We start from the raw sequence: 16,172 nt of genomic DNA on the forward strand, positions 1-16,172 counted from the left end.
AAACTGGCCTAATAGTTGAAACGCGGACACAGAGCGTCATGGAAGATTGAGTAAAATATCAGCCTGCAGTCGTCATGGCGATATAGACATCAGCGGTAAAAACTCTGAAAATGAAGCTGTTATACCGACTCCTGTGTTATTTTGGGCTCTGGCTTTTTACGCAATCGGCTGAATCTCTGGGGGCTTTTGTTGAATCCCCCCCCCGTTCTCTCTTCTTCCTCTGAACACATCCGGAGAAATGCGAATGACTAGTGTTTCATCCTGACTGTGCTCTGGCGCTCCGTGCACTTCAAAAACTGACTCACCTGCCTCTCCTAAAATGTCCCTATGAATAATAAGATATCTGCTTGTAGCGTCAAATCAACAGAGAAAGAAACAACAAAAAGAAAACAGGGCCGCGTTATTGTTGACAGGCCACAGTTTCCTCCAGTTTTCTGTCTCTGAGCAGCTGCATTTTGCCAGTGCGCTGCGGTGTAGGTGCAAGTGACTCATGACTTCATTTACGCCAAAGTCAGTCCATGAAATGATCGGGGTTTTTTTCCTGGCTGCTGTCTCACCAATAGCATCATCTCTCGGCTGACCCATTGCCAGCAGGGTGGTATAGAAAACCCATTGTCTGTGCGTGGATCTGCAAAGAGCCAGTGTGTATTTGTGTGTGTTTGTGCTGTAGTGTAAGATCTAACAAAGTCTCGGGAGAGTGTGGGATTGGATAGAAGCTATAGGGGTATTAGCCTAAAACTGGCACTGCTCTATGCATCCTTTTGTGAGCACAGACTATCCAAAGCATTATGATTTTTTGCCTATTGACAGTCAATTCCACTCATCGTGAGTGAAGAGATTTAAAGGCAAAATGGCAAATAGACACAAAGTATGTGATTTACTGAGATTTATGAGCTCTCCCTTTATGTTTTTCCTGCATCCCACGCCCTCGTGTTCCATTAAATCTCCACTGTGGCGCTAGTAGATGAATAATAGAGGAGAGTTACCCGTGGAGTGAAAAATGAGCATCTGTCTGCCTGTGCATAGGCACAGTGTGAATGTGTTTTTAAAAAGGGAAGACAGACTGGTGTCCAGAAGCAAGGTGAAAGAGACATTAACCGGGAAGCCATATCAAGCTACACAAGTCTAAATAGTCCAAAGAAAGAAAAAGACTTACAGGTTTCATCTGCTATCGTAGGGGGTGTTGGGGTGCACTTTACCATCTATAATGCATCGTCCCTTGCTGGTGGCGGAGGCAACACGAGCTCATGGGCTGGTTAGGCAATGCAACCACTGGTATTAGCTCTGCCGCCAGCGGAGTCATTTGTAGTCTTTATGAAACCTGTGTGGAGGCAGTGGTTCCTGTCTTTTTGGGTTGTAATCCCCTCATCACAGGTTGCACGTGTCTATGCGCTGTTGACACAACAAGAGAGTGACTTTTCCCATCTAGATTTATTCATTTCAGTCCGGAAGAGGTCACCTGCGTGGTGAGGGACAGAGAGTGTGAGTGTGGGGAGAAGAGAACTGAAGGGAAAGGAGGCAGATTCAATAAGTGAGTGAAGGTGAAGAATGAAGTATAATTAAAACTCTGAAATAATAAACAAGCTACTACAAATAGAAAAAGCATGCCCCCAAACCCACACACACCCACACAGAACATCCTCCTAATCACTCCACTAGCTTTTCATTTAACTAGACTTTATACCTAAGTGAGAAAATGAATTGTTTGTCGGTGCCACCCAAAATGACTCCTATACCTGCTCCAAAAATGGATTCATGTGAGTGTTTTCTGAACTGCCACCATAGTTAAGGTCTCATGGGTAAAAGAAACAATGTTGACTGTAAGAAGGCCCCTGCCAATGAACTGCAAATTTTTGCAGTGGAAAAAAGTTTGTTTAAACTACGCTTCAATTGGTTTTGCAACAAACCTGAACAACTTAATGGTATTACCTTTGCTGCTGAACAAATGGCAGATGGTGTCATTTTTCTGGAAATGAATTCAGATTCATCCCAACAGATCTTCTGTCAGAAACATGCAAACATATTGGTTGTTTCAAGTGTTTGAAAAAACGCCATACGCTGTTTTTTTTTCTCTTGAGGGCCGTCGCCCTTTCATCTTGTCATCCGTTCACATCTCAACCATCCATTTCTCATATTCTAAAGGCACGAGCCAGCAACAGCCAGAGCACAAATTGGCAAATTTCCTCCGTGTAATCACACCCAATGGCAGAACAAAAGAGCGCGAAAGGCGAGAGCGAGGGAGGAAAGCATTGTTTTGAAATAGGAGATGCTTGTATGTAAGATGGGCCCTAATTTGCTTATTTGTAGCTGTCAGTTGTGCTGTTATGTGCCCAGCGATCCAGGCCAATTGACAGGCAAAGGCTGCAAATGACAACGCGCTGAGGCACTTTTCAGACCCTATCTAAAGAGTCAAGCTTTTTGTACATTAGCACGCAGAGAACCAGGACAGCAACTCGTTTTTTTGGATGTTCCAATGATTTTTATTCCCCTCTCCTCTCCTGCCCTGCGCTCGCTCACTGATTCGCTTTATACACACTCTTTATCTAATTTTACGAGTGTGTTTGTTTTATGCTTCTTGTATGAAGCTGTTTTCTTTTTCATTTTCCAGTTCAACAGGTTGAGATGAAAGGGGTTTATGAAGAAATACATGCAGGGTTGTCAATGTGACAGTTATACTGTGTGGGAAAAAAATCTAGTCCCTCCCCTCTCCTTTCTCCTCTTTATCTTTTCTTTTCATTTCTTTCCCTTTGTTTTCCTTCCTTGTTCTCTCTTTCTCTATCCACTTCTTTCCTCGCCCCTCTTCAGTTCCTACTCTCCTCTCCTTATTTCCTTTAATCTCTTTTTGTATATCATTTCTGTCCCTCTCTCTCCTCTCCTCTCCTTTCCTCTCCTCTCCTCTCCTCTCCTCTCCTCTCCTCTCCTCTCCTCTCCTCTCCGGGGAGGATTAGTACAGAGTCCTTTTCATCCTGCTGTAATCCTACACTGGCAACTCGGCTCCAACAAGAACAAACATACACACACACACACACACACACACACACACACACACACACACACACACATTTTGCAGTGAGACATCTATTTGTTCACATACAATATGACCACATACATCCATAGTTTGCTTCATGTTCATGTGGAAAAGGAGAGGATGCTGGGAGATTTTCCAGTAAATTTTCTGCTCTGGTTGTTTCTTCTTCTCCAAAAAAAAAAAAAGGTGGAAGAGAGAAAGAGACATCAGGAATGAATGGGAGAGAAAGAGACATTAACAGTCTGATCTACCTCCCAGCCCGTCTCTGTCACCCCCCTCGAGGTGGGGCCTTGCTGGGACTCTGTCAGCTGAGCTCCCCCCCTGCTGAGACCTACAATGGCAGATTGGCAACTTTAATACCACAGCTCGCTTTATCTGCCTGAATTAAACCCACTTGGCGAAGTGTTATGGGAATTGTTGGCTCAGGGGCAGCTTTTTATTTATTTATTTTATTTTACAGGAATTATGTGTGTGGGCGCATTTTAGGGAAAAAATGTAATCAAAGGGATAGAAGCTTGAGGGGTATCATTCATAGGATTAAACACTGAACTAATACAGCTAGATCCAGAGCTGTTGTTAGCCCTTTATTAAGAAGGATGTGTGTTTGTTTTGAAAAGGATGGGGCCCATGTGTGTATGCGCTTACAGGAAGTGCTCGTGATGCAAGCAGGATGTGCAGGAAGTGTTTGGCTTGGCTGAGCTGCCAGCTAGGTTGTTGCCCTGAGGATTGCTGATGCGGGGGACACAGATGCAAAGACTTCCCCTCTTCTTTCCTGCATTGACAAGACATTTCACAGCAGAAATAAACACACACACACAGAAACTCAAGAAAAAAAGTCAGTTGGGACAGAAACTAAGCACTCCAGGAATATTGCTGTGAGCTGGACTCGTTACTCTCGGTTGTCAATTAATTGAGCCATCCATCAGTTTTATTCCACAGTGCGGAAACAGGGGAACCTGGTCACTTATGAAACAGGGAAGTGTGATAGACAAGCCACACTCCCACTTATTACATAATCAGTCCATGTCCCCACTGCAGAGAGGGCAAAGTTGCAGTGTCAAAACAGGACAGGGTATAAGAGGAGGGTATGTTGGGGCAAAGCAGTCATCAGAGGTGAGCCTGAGCTGTAGGGGTGGGCGATTATGGATAAACTGTTCTAGCATAGAGTATATATAATTTTATCAGGGATGTGATTTTTCCAGATTAATCTGGAATTCCAGATTGTCCGACCTGAAAATGCGACCCACGTGAATGCAGATCTGTAATTTAAAAAAAAAAAGGGGGGGGGGGGGGGGGTACAGGAGCTGGCCGAGTGAAAGAGTGAAATTGGCCTTAAACAGGCAACAACCTTTGCTGCTGTCTCTTATTCATTAAAAATAATCTATTAACTTTAACTGAACTAATTTGAAAGTTAGTAATTATATTTTGTAGTTATAGACTCAATTTTTTCATGTCGGGAGGAGCGGTGGCGCAAGGGATTAGACACAATTGTCTTTGATTCCCACTGCGACACACACAAGTAAGTTATTGTCATGGCTCCTGCTTTACCATCCATATGCTGTTTTATGGTTTTATTGGTATTAGGGCTGAATGATTGGGGAAAAAATCTAATTGCCATTTTGTTTTGAATTTTTTCTAAAGTTCAATATTCACTGCCAGTCTATTTTTGACTGAAGCCGCATCAAGCAGCACAGAGCAGATGAACCAGGCAGGAAGTCTGACACAGAATGGCAGAGAGAATCCGGTCGTTTTTCAAAATAAAACACCTTCTGCAGACTCTTCATCGTACATCAACAATAAACACAGTTAAAACAGACAAAAAAGGAAACAGTTTAACTACGTTACTTAACCATAGTAGAAGTTCAAAAATCAAGGCCTGCTGAACAAATAAGCAAAATCTGGACAAGTCAGAAAAATCAGACAGGCAAAACGCTCTTATTCTGAAACTCTCCGTGTATATGTAACATTAGCATGCAGAGAGCGGAATGGAACGGGCCGACAGAGAGTTGTTATCCATACATCCATAATTGAAGCACACAAAATGACAAATTAACAACACGTTAACAACGTGTTGGCTAAATGCTCTGCTGGTGAAGTTCATGTGAGTTGACGTCGGACAAAACCGCAGCACAGCCGCTGCCTGTGTCTGTTCGGCTGGCGCCATTATCCCACGTTTTCCTCTAGTTTCGTTTGTTGAAAAATGTACACGCCTGTGCCCGCTCTGATTGGTGAATAGGACCGTAACAGGAGGCGCGTGGCGCTTGTGATTGGCGAGCAGATCTGTCACACAAGGATGACAACGGAATGAATTTGTAACTGCGTGACTGTTTAAAACGGGTCAGATGCGCTGGATAATTAAGCTACATTTTAATCGCATTCTTTCAAATCGCAATTTCGATATAAAAACGATTGATCGTTCAGCCGTAATTGGTTCATTATATATTTCTGGAAATTGAATTGAGAAACAGTTAAAAGATGAAATAGTCAAAATAATCTATTAATATCTGCAACATGAAGATGTTACGTCACACTGATGCACAATTCCTGTAAAACCAGTATTGCCATAAATACATCCTGCTTTATGATTCTGGAATATATCATCCAACACAAGTCAGCTGCCAACATGAGGTATAAAAAATGGTGTTATTTTCTCGATTCATGGATTTATCTCAATAACCAAAATGGTGTCTTCAGACGTCTTGTTTAATCCAAGTAGCAGTCTACATTTACAGATTTAACATCATGTACAATAATAATTTTTGTGAATAAATGATTGCTCAAAAAGCTGAAATAAAATTGCCATTGTTAAAGAGTCAAATTCAAAGAGTAGAATTCTATTCCTTAAAGCCCATAATCACAGTTTTGTCTCAGAGGGCTTATCAATCCGAAAAGCTTGTAACACCCTCCATTAGACACTCATATGGCTGAGAAAATGGAAGTACAAATCAGGTGGGACCCCATTTCCATGATGTGCCGGCGGTGTTAAAAAACGAGACCGTAGGGAGAGAACTGTTATCAGTGCACATACATCCTCGTCGCCAAATTCTCAGTACCCTGCTCCTTTGCTCACGCTCAGTGCCTGTCCCATATCTTCTGTGTTGACAGCTGATGGGAAGATGGCCTGCTCAGTCAAGGTAAAGAGTTGCACCAAGTCTGGGAGGGAGAAGGAGGACATATGAGCTCTTATACATACATGACCACATCCTTATCACTCCCTTTCATCTAGCTGCTGGGCCTACTGCTCCACTCATCAACCACATACATTATAGATATACATCCTGTATATACAACCGGGGCGGGGAGCACACACTCCTCCTCATGAGGAATAGAACCAGTGTATGAGAAAGCAAGAGAACTCCTGTGTGTATCATAGTCTCCTCCATTGACTCACATGTTAGAGTTTCTTCTTTTTCACAAGAGCTATGGTTGGATTTAATGGTCTCAAGTGTTGTTTGCTGAATTATCCATTTTCTTGGACTGTGCTCCAACAACTGCTTTCACACTTCACCAGATGTACTGGATTCTCGGTGCCTACAACTTTGTTCAGAAGAAACTGAAATTACGTCAAGGGTGAAAACGTCCTTTTAATTGTCCTTTTAAAATGTGCCAATGTGAACAAAAACAGCTTTAAAAATTATAGCATAATAAAAAGTTAAAGCAACAGCCAATAAATTGATTAATTCCCCTGTTTGATTTTGTTTTTTTATGTTCTTAATCAGACTCGTCGGGCCAGGTGACCTCCTCGCCGCTGGGCTCACCCACATCCCACCGGGGAATGCATCCGTCTCTGCTCAGCCCAACGTCCATGGGGCCCTCCGGCTCTCTTCACTCTCCCATCAGCACGCTGAGTTCGCCCATGAACGGCCTGGCCTCACCCTTCTCCGTCATCAGTTCGCCGATGGGTCCCCACTCCATGAACTCGCCCGGCATGGGCTACGGCCCCAGTGTCAGCCCCCAGGTGAGGCCTGTGACAGACTCACAAATATGCATCTATATGTGTGTATATATTTCTACAGCTGCATATTCAGGCATTGTGTTTTCAAGGTTACTTGCTCCCTCAGGAATGTTGAGCCGGTGTATAAAGCATAGAGAATAACATGATGGGTTTTATTGCAGGGTTCTTTATGGTAACAAACCATCTACAATATGAACTGTATTTCTCCAGTTCTGTTGACAGTTGCTAATGTCTGATTTGTTTGAACTTCAGTAAGTAAGTAAATCTCTGAATTACCCTGAATTCTGCATAGTAGCTTCAAACTGATGCTTATTATACATTAACTGTGCTACACTGTTTCCATATGCAAGAGTATAGACGTGCATTGTCTCTTTTCAAAAGCACAGTTTGACATTTTGGGAAACACAGCTTTAAGCTTTGTTGCCACAAGTATGATGAGATATCACTTACATTGCTGTTAAATATAAAGCTATAGAAGAAGGTTAGAGAAGGTTAGCTTGGCTTAGCATAAAGACTGAAAGCAGGGCAAATAGTTAGCCTGGCTCTCTCCAAAGATGAAATAAAACACCTTTCTGTAACCCTAAAGCTTATCTCTCACAGTGATGACAAGGCTCCAGGAAGTCACTGCACCCGGCCAAGAAAAAGTGATGCATGTAACTCGCCCTAAAACCACAACTTGTTGTTTTATAATGATTAAATGAACACTACATACAGAAACTTGGTAATCAGAAAGATTTAGAGGTGGTGGTAGCTGATATTATATTTCTTTATTTTTTTCCTTTTAACCTTTAGACAGAGCCAGGCTAGCTGTCCCACTCTGCTTCCAATCTTTATGTTAAGCTAAGCTAACCATCTCTGTAGATTCAAATGAAACAGACAAACTGAGAGTGGTTTTGATCCTCTCATTAAACTCTTGGTCAGAAAGTGAATAAGCATATTTTGCAAAATGTTGAGCTATTCCTTTAAATAAACAAGCAAATACTTTTGGGTTTTTTTTAAAGGCCTTTTAGGGCCAAGCTAAACATTGAGCCGCTGATTTATCAAATTCAAAAACCAGAAAGCTTCATGTTCAGCAACCTCGACCATGTTTTCATGAGGTTTTGCTGTGTATTCAGTCTCTACACAAAAATACAGCTGTCCTAACTAACCAGACAAATGGGTGTGCATCATGCCTTACAATGTGTTCACATGCCTCAGAAGTGCAAATTACAGTTGCCTACACACACGCACACATACACGCAAACATAATTTTCCTAAGCCAGGCCCCAGCAGATAGAAGCCTTGCTATGACCCCCTGCCACAGTTAATCAAGGCCTATTCAACTGGCATTCCACAGTACTTCAGCTCTGTCACTCTTTCTTCTATGTCTTAGGCATGTTGTCACTCTCTCGCTCGTCGTATCTTGCTTCCTCTTCTATCCCTTCATTCTTCGTCTCTCTGACTGTCCTCTTACTTCTTTTTTTCACTTTCTTGTTGTTTTTTTATCCCTTGTCTCTTTCACACCATCTTCCAGTTCCTCTTCTTCTCGGCCACTGTAGTTTTTGTTCCATCAATAAGCCCCAGTTTCTTTGGTATTAAAAAAAACACACACAATTAAGACATCAAAGCCTGCAGTGGCCCAGTTTCCGTCTTCAACCATATCTAAAATTGAAATTGCCCCCCCACCACCACCACCAAATTCAGTGACTGGCCTTTTTTTGTGTTTGTTAATAATTATGTTAAAGTGTGTCTGCAATGTGATGCTATTTGGGATGGGCTCTCCTCGCTATTGTTGGGCTTATCGAAGAAGTGTCCCACATGTAATGGAGTTAAGAGTGGATTAGGGGCACTTTCAGAAAGTGGCCAGAATCTTTCATTGCTAGAAAGCCCCTCTTCCCCCTCCCCACCCCTCGCTTTCTGATCCTTCTACACTTTTTAATTCAACACTTTCATCTGTGCTGCAGTTTCTTTCCCGGAGCGGTGTACTTTGGATGCAGGTTGGATGTTTAGGTGGCAAACGTTACAGTTGATCTTCTACAGTCTGTCTCATTTCAGTCGATCTATAACATGAGCTTTACTGATTCTTTAACAAGTATACACACTTAGCGTGTAAGTATGGATATATTATGGATATCATGAGGTGTCATGTGCTGTAAGAGTGTTTTTTAAATTTTTTTTACATTTTTTTACTTACTTAACTGCTTCTCAGCCAACCCTGCCATTTATAACAGCTGTGTAAAGAGTAGGTAACAGTAGGTGTTTCTGTTGGTGGTGACAGTTTTAATACTGTATGTACAGTAATTACAGCATGTATTTAACTTGTGTTATGGGCCATGGCTGGTTTCCACTCTGTAAAAGTGCTGCATTGTTTTGAATTTGCTGAAACAGCTGGTACCAAGAGAAAGAGCTCCAAAAATGACCATAGCACTACTTTTTTTTTTTCAATTTGTACTGTTCACATTCTTTAAGTTGTGAAATAAAGACACGGGGATGTGAGGCGTGTTACTGCAGGTAATGGCAGCCCATAACCCTGAGTTAGGGCTGGGAATCAAAAGCGATACTAGTACTGATATGATATCTGAATTTCATTATCAATACCAAAACAATGTCTTCCTTTGAGACACCCTCTTCTTTACTATCCACTCACTCTCCAAAAGCTGACTGAATGCATAAGAAGTGTGTTATAAACTAATTATTTTATGTTTATATAATGCACATAGATGCTAAATACAGAGCCTTAAAATACAATGTTGCCAATTTTATCAAAGAAAAAAGTCTACCTTGTCAAAAAACCTGTTTATTATTATTACTCAAATTATGGTACCCAGCCCTAAATGTGACAGGTGCACACGGTGGAGGATTTGAGCCGTTAACCATGAACATTTGCATAGCTGAGACTGTAGAGGCTGCTGATTGTTGCTCAGGGCGGGTGGAGAATGGCAGTTTGATGTCAGACCACGGCTCAGAGGTTAAAGATGGTGGCAGGGCCCTGTGGTCGTGAGGCGCGGCACTTCTGATGAGACGTGATTTGAGTCAGACGGCGTATGCCACTTAGTGTTAACACTCGGCTGACTTGCTGTTATTATGAGCGGTTGACTGGAACAAGGTCACAGCTCAGCCTCTTCCCTACTTTACCGCCCAGAGGCCAGTACAAGACCCCTGCCTATGCTAACCACACACTCTCTCACACCCACACACACACACACTCACTGTTAACTTACATTGTATAAGTTGTCTTCTTAAATATCTCACATGAACATATAGTATGTCATAAAAAAGTACCATGAACTACAATCATCAGTCTGTTCATTTAACAGGAACCAAACATTTAGATGCATAAAACATAAAATCCAGGTGGAAATCTGATTATACCAGTCTGGTTCTTATTAAAATACTGTGTAATTTTCAATGGAAATTGGTAAAAAACAAAACAATGTATCATAACTGTCCTCTACATCAAAGACTTAAATGACAACTTGATGAAAGCAGAGGACGAGATGAACAAAACTCCCATTCTTACTGGACTCTTACATCCTCCAAAAGCCAAACCACATGTAAAGAGAGAGACAGTCCTTTATCATCAGCCAATTCTTACATCTCAAACAGCAGTACTTCCCCTTGAGCTCTACCCGAACATCCAGACACACTGAAGTACTGTAGTGTTTTGGAGGTTTTTTGTGTGAAATACGTTTTAGTTTGTCGCGTCTGTTTGGAGATCTGCGGTTGTTGAAGAACAGAAAAGCATCTGCATTGTTCTGAGGAGTCCCACACACTGTCAACAATCGTATTTTGAGACAAAGACTTAGGCATACTTTGTCTTTTGTTAAGTGGTTTTGCCATTATGAGACATGTCATCTTTTTGGTTTTTTTCTGGAGCTGAATGAGGGGAGACATGGTAAGACATCTCTCCAGGTATCTGGTCAGGGACGATTCCGGGCCACAGCAATGCCCATTACGATCAGACCCATCAGTGGTCGTGTCTGTGGGCTTGATCTCTACACACAATACAGACCATCTCTAGATCACAGACACCACAACTCTCCAAGCAGCTGTAAGGGATTATTCGCAAGGTTGGAACACATTTTACGCTTCCTATGACAATGGAGAGAGTTGTCTGGCTGTTGGGCCATTATCGGACCACAGCCTACTACCATTTTCCATTTTGTGGCTCAGTCTGTACCCCTTTGGCTTCTGCACTCCCCCACCGAGACCTTCCTGAGAATACTAAACCAACAACAGGCCTCTAGTGTCTCTCTGTACGCCTTAAAAATACATATAAAGTGTGAGTGTTTCTGGAGTCCAGCGGCGAAGAACCACACGTGAAAAAGGTGTTAATGTTTTACAAGAAATGGAACGCGCTCTTAATAAGTTATAAATGAGCAGCGGTGGTGATGTCATGAGCTGGTTTTGGGTACGTCGTGTTTAGGCAAGGGTCGCTAGGAAACTGAAGCACAACACACTCTAGAGAGAGAGAAAGAGAGAAAGAAAGAGCCCCTTCCTGTGTGGGAGTAATAAAGGTCCATTCCGCTGCTCTGGTCTTTGATGGACCTTGCTGTAGTCACTCTGCATGACATCATAGTTGCATGGCTCTAATGGCCACACAAAGGGGCTGTGTTGAGGATCCCAGGAGAACAGTTAAGGCTCTCTAACGTCAATCAGCCCTCAGATGGATGGGGGAAAAGCATTTTTTTAGCCAAAGCTTGTCTCCAGGTAGCAATTAGAAGCAGTCGTACTTTTTCCCCCCAGCACTGGTAGTTCAAGGAAGTGCAACTAATGTGTAGAATGAATTTAGTTGTGCTCCATTAGAAGTTTAGTACACAGTTCTTTAGTCTGTAGTTTCTTGTAAAGAAAACATTGTATTACTTAAAGACAGGCCTTTTTTTCTGTTACTGTTTATCATATTTTAGAAAATTCCCTTTCCTTCCCTGGGAAGCTTTTATTCTGAAAGATAGGCAGGAAGTGTTATTTTGTTAAACAAAGATGAAAATCATGAAAGTGCAGACAAAGATTTAGTGAATAACAACATAATTGTGTTTCCCGTGTGGAGTGGAAATGTGAATGGTGAAGAATTTACCATTTAGCTGTCAATGCAGTTCATTAAATTTTTTTCTCAACCACACTTTTTTTTTAACAGACCCTAGGCCATCATTTTGAGACAGTGCAGGGACCTGCGTGTGTGTTCTGACATATGTAGGGGCACATAAGAGACGAGCCCTTTAGGAGGTGGCAGCTATAAGGGATAGAAACAGTAACATTAGGTTTAAGTTTCAGAGAGCAGCCTCCTAATGCAAACACTAGGCTCTGCGGTTTAAATGCCTCGGGGCACACATTTATTTTAAAGCTTCAAATAATCCCTTCAGGGCTTTAATTGCATCTGGTAGTGTGATCTTACAGAAACTCAACACTGTCGGTGGACAGACATGTAATCTATGGCATGTGTGTGATGTGTAATGACAGTTACTGTATGACTAATTGTACTTTTTCCACTGCTAACACACCTGAAAAAACCTGTAGCGGTGTACAGAATGACACGATAAAAGAGGCAAACATAAGGCAGACAGCGTTTTGAAAAAGTTTTTTAACCTGTTGAGGTACCAGATGCATCTCATCACAGATGCAGTGATTGACAGCTTCCATGTTATGTTAAAAGGTTAAAGATAAAGCTGTATTGGACCAAGGACTAAAGAAAGGTGATTTCACAAAGCTTCTTTGGAGAAAAGATTTTGATATTCATAAAAGATGTGCACATCAGTCCTAAACTACAGACTTTTGACAGAAATACTGTGTAAATGTGTGACGAAAACAACAAACAAAAAAGGTGGTACATCTTACAACATAATAAGCTCTTGTAATGTTGTTTCTGTGGTTTTATTTCTATGTACTGTATCATTGAAATTAAATAAAAATATTGCTGATCAATAAAGGAACATAAAAAGAATTCATGTTAATCAGCCCCCACTTCTTGTTTGAGGACCTAATCAACAATTGCTTACTTATTCACTAACAAGGTCCACGCCAATATGAGTTATAACAAGGTAGTTTATTTTGATAATGAGATGTATTTATGACTGAGGAGTCGAGGGGAGAGGGATGAAGGGGGTTTGGTGGCCAGAGCGGCTAGGAACCCGGGGGCCGAGACTCAGGGTGGGGGCTTGTCTCGATAAGTGGCTTGCTTATGAACCCCCCCTGTGGTTCCTGTTGTAGAAAAAGACAAGATGATTACTTGGCAGAATTATGTATTTTAGTGTGCATGTCTTTCATGGTGGAAGGAAACCGGAGCACCCGGGGTAAACCCACGCAAACACGGGGAGAACATGCAAACTCTGCACAGAAAGGCCTGGCCTGAGCGAGGTCTAAACTTTAGTTATATAACTCCATTTAATCAATAGACCTGCAGGTTACCTGATAGTGGCCAGGAAAAATAGCAGTGAAACGTGTACCAATGAACAAGTACAAACATTTGTCTATTAAAAGCTGGACGACTTGCTAGTAGATTTATCAGTCGGTTATCTGCTGGCTGGTGGACAATGGAAATACTACTGAATGACTTGATAGTCATGGACATACTAGAGAATGAATCACTGGATGGCACTTGTAGTGACACTGAAAATATTTCTCGATCAGTTAACAAGTCATGTGTTTGACAATCACAACCTTGATTTCCATGATTTGCTGGAGACATACAAGTAGACAGTGGAAATAATAATAATAATAATCCTTATTTGTAGAGCACTTTTCAAAAACAAGTTAAAGTGCTTTAACAAGTGTAAAGAATAATACAAAAAAACAAGATAAGAGCATGAAAAATTAATATAAAATTAGTAAAATACAATAAAATAAAAGGGATAAAATAAAGTCAAATAAGATCGGGAAAGGCTCTCCTATAAAAGTATGTTTTAAGAAGGGACTTAAAAGAGATCACTGACTCAGCCGACCTGATTTCCTCGGGCAGGCTGTTCCAGAAATACTAGTGGAATACTTGCAGGTTGATTTGCAGTTGGACAATGGAAATACTAGTTGCTTATTTGAGAAAGGAATGGAGAAGGATGGTCAGTTAATTGCTAGGGGACTTGACGCACCCATATACAGACCATATACAGAACAACACCATTTAAAAAAAATTTTGGATGCAAGAACCTGATTTTCTAATATGTAGTGTAGTATGTAATATAAAATCTACAAGCTTTCATACCCATTTGAAGTGCACACCATAACAGATGTATGCAAATTGCAGACACATGCTTGCCTACATTTGGGAAAACAATGTTGGTTTGTTTTCATGCTATTTATGCGCATGATTAACTGACAGTCATTCACAATGAATTTATGAAAAGCAATTTATTTCACTTTTCTCTCAAGCCTTGATTTTGATTGGATGAAGGGTGCATTATTTAAGATAACTACAGTTTTCTATGTAGAGGCTGCATGTCTGTTAGAAGTGAATATGCATATCTACAAATTTACACAAATCAGATGATACTACAGCTTATTTTACTTCTTACAATATTTATCATAAAGTTGACAAAACAATGGTAAAACTAAAGTTTCTATTTCAATAGTTGATTCAAATTACTACACTTTATCATCACATGGCCATGGTCAAAGCAAGATATTCCACTCTAAGCCACAAATTAATTAAAAAAGTGAAGCACTCTGCTGCATGCAGTATTTATCTTCTAAGTGCATGACTCATTGTGGATCATACCTTGATTAGAATGGTGTATGCTGTAAACTGTAGTAGTCACTGATCATCTATGTTGCCAAAATGACTGTGTAGTTAAGTATCCACATTGTTATTAGAGCCAGATAGTATGGTGATGATCATCAGACACCATACTAGTGTGTAATAACACACATAAGCTAAGAATGTACATATGGATGTGTACTCTTTTTGTTTCTGTTTTAGTGGGGAAGTCAAACTCACTTTACCTCCTTTTTCAAAACGGGCAAGCAGTACATCGGTGTAAAGTACGACCAACACAATATTAGATGGATTAAACATACACTGTTCTTTCTTGTAGGTCAGGCCTGTGTTATGATGAAATTAGGTGATGCATGAATTGCATGAATTATTATTATGAGCAATGGTGGAGAAGAAATTAATTAAATAATATGATCGGGTCGGCCTACCAACAGACCACAAGAAAAACAAAAGTTCACGACAGTGAATTATAGGCTACATTAAGCGCTCAATACAAAACCCACAGTTCAACCACCAATTAATTAGTCTATCTCAAAAAAATACTCAGTTTGAGGTTCAGTTGGAAAGTTGGCCAACGGAAATAAAACCAAGTGGCGCCTCCTGTGTTTAATAGACAAGCTTAGTAATTCTCAGACAACACCGGAGTTCCTCCCCCCTCCCCTGCAGCCTCCGATGCTGGTAAGCAGCGCACCAGCTGTAACCAGGCTGTAACTCGGGACAGACTGGGCCTCTTTCTGACTTGTCAGTTTGGTTTGAAACGCTGTTTCACAGATATTTCCTGAGCTGACTGGTGGCTGTGTGTACTTTGGCTTGTGATGCCGATCACCACACTACACTTACCTTCCTACACGTGTCTTTCTGTTGTGCATTTTCCTGTCCGTCAAAGTGACAGATGGCCCAACGATTTTACCCACCACCACCAAGTTACCCGTGGGTGGCGGGTGCTACTTTCCCTGTGTGAGAATGTAGTGTCAGCTTCTGTCAAGCTTAAGGCCATTGTACAACAACTCAATACAGTGTAATGTGTATTAGCTGATGCTTCCTCCGAAGGCTTTTCTCTCACATGTCTCTGTGACCAGAGCGTAATTGCAGCCTTTGCGATTAGAAAATCTTGCTTGCCACTTTTGAATAAGGAACAGAATAAATGGAGAAGGACAAATACACAACACGCATTTTCACTTTCCGGTTGATCAGGGAAAATCTTAACTCACGTGGTGGCGCTCATACATGTGTTATACAAGTTACTAAATGATTCACATAAATTCACTTATACAGATGGGAAGATCACTTTATTGACAGTTTACTGCAAGAAGGATTTAAAAGTAATTTAGCTATTGAATTTGAATTTGTAAAACCACAAATCTGGTATTATAAAATTCTGCCGTTTATCTGTTTTGCTTTCACACTATGAACACACACATGTTACAATTCAAACAGTCTTTGAAGAATTTAAATAGTGGGGAAGAGGAAAAAAAGACAGTAACATGGAGAAGACTGGTGTGAGAGGA

General features: G+C 41.1%; 1 protein-coding gene across 5 annotated transcripts in view; it reads left to right on the forward strand.

Annotated features, from left to right (window-relative positions):
* Positions 1-16,172, forward strand: part of rxraa (retinoid X receptor, alpha a) — a 110,594-nt gene that overhangs the window by 57,159 nt on the left and 37,263 nt on the right. For all 5 annotated transcript variants that reach the window (XM_038734627.1, XM_038734630.1, XM_038734629.1 and 2 more), the window contains one exon: positions 6,748-6,986. In XM_038734627.1, the coding sequence (XP_038590555.1) occupies positions 6,748-6,986 (239 nt within the window). The remainder of the gene's footprint in view (positions 1-6,747; positions 6,987-16,172) is intronic.

This window comes from Micropterus salmoides, unplaced genomic scaffold, assembly GCF_014851395.1.
Source record: "Micropterus salmoides isolate LMB-PRFRI ecotype aquatic unplaced genomic scaffold, ASM1485139v1 Ms_hic_scaffold_20, whole genome shotgun sequence".
Taxonomy (NCBI): Eukaryota; Metazoa; Chordata; class Actinopteri; order Centrarchiformes; family Centrarchidae; genus Micropterus; species Micropterus salmoides.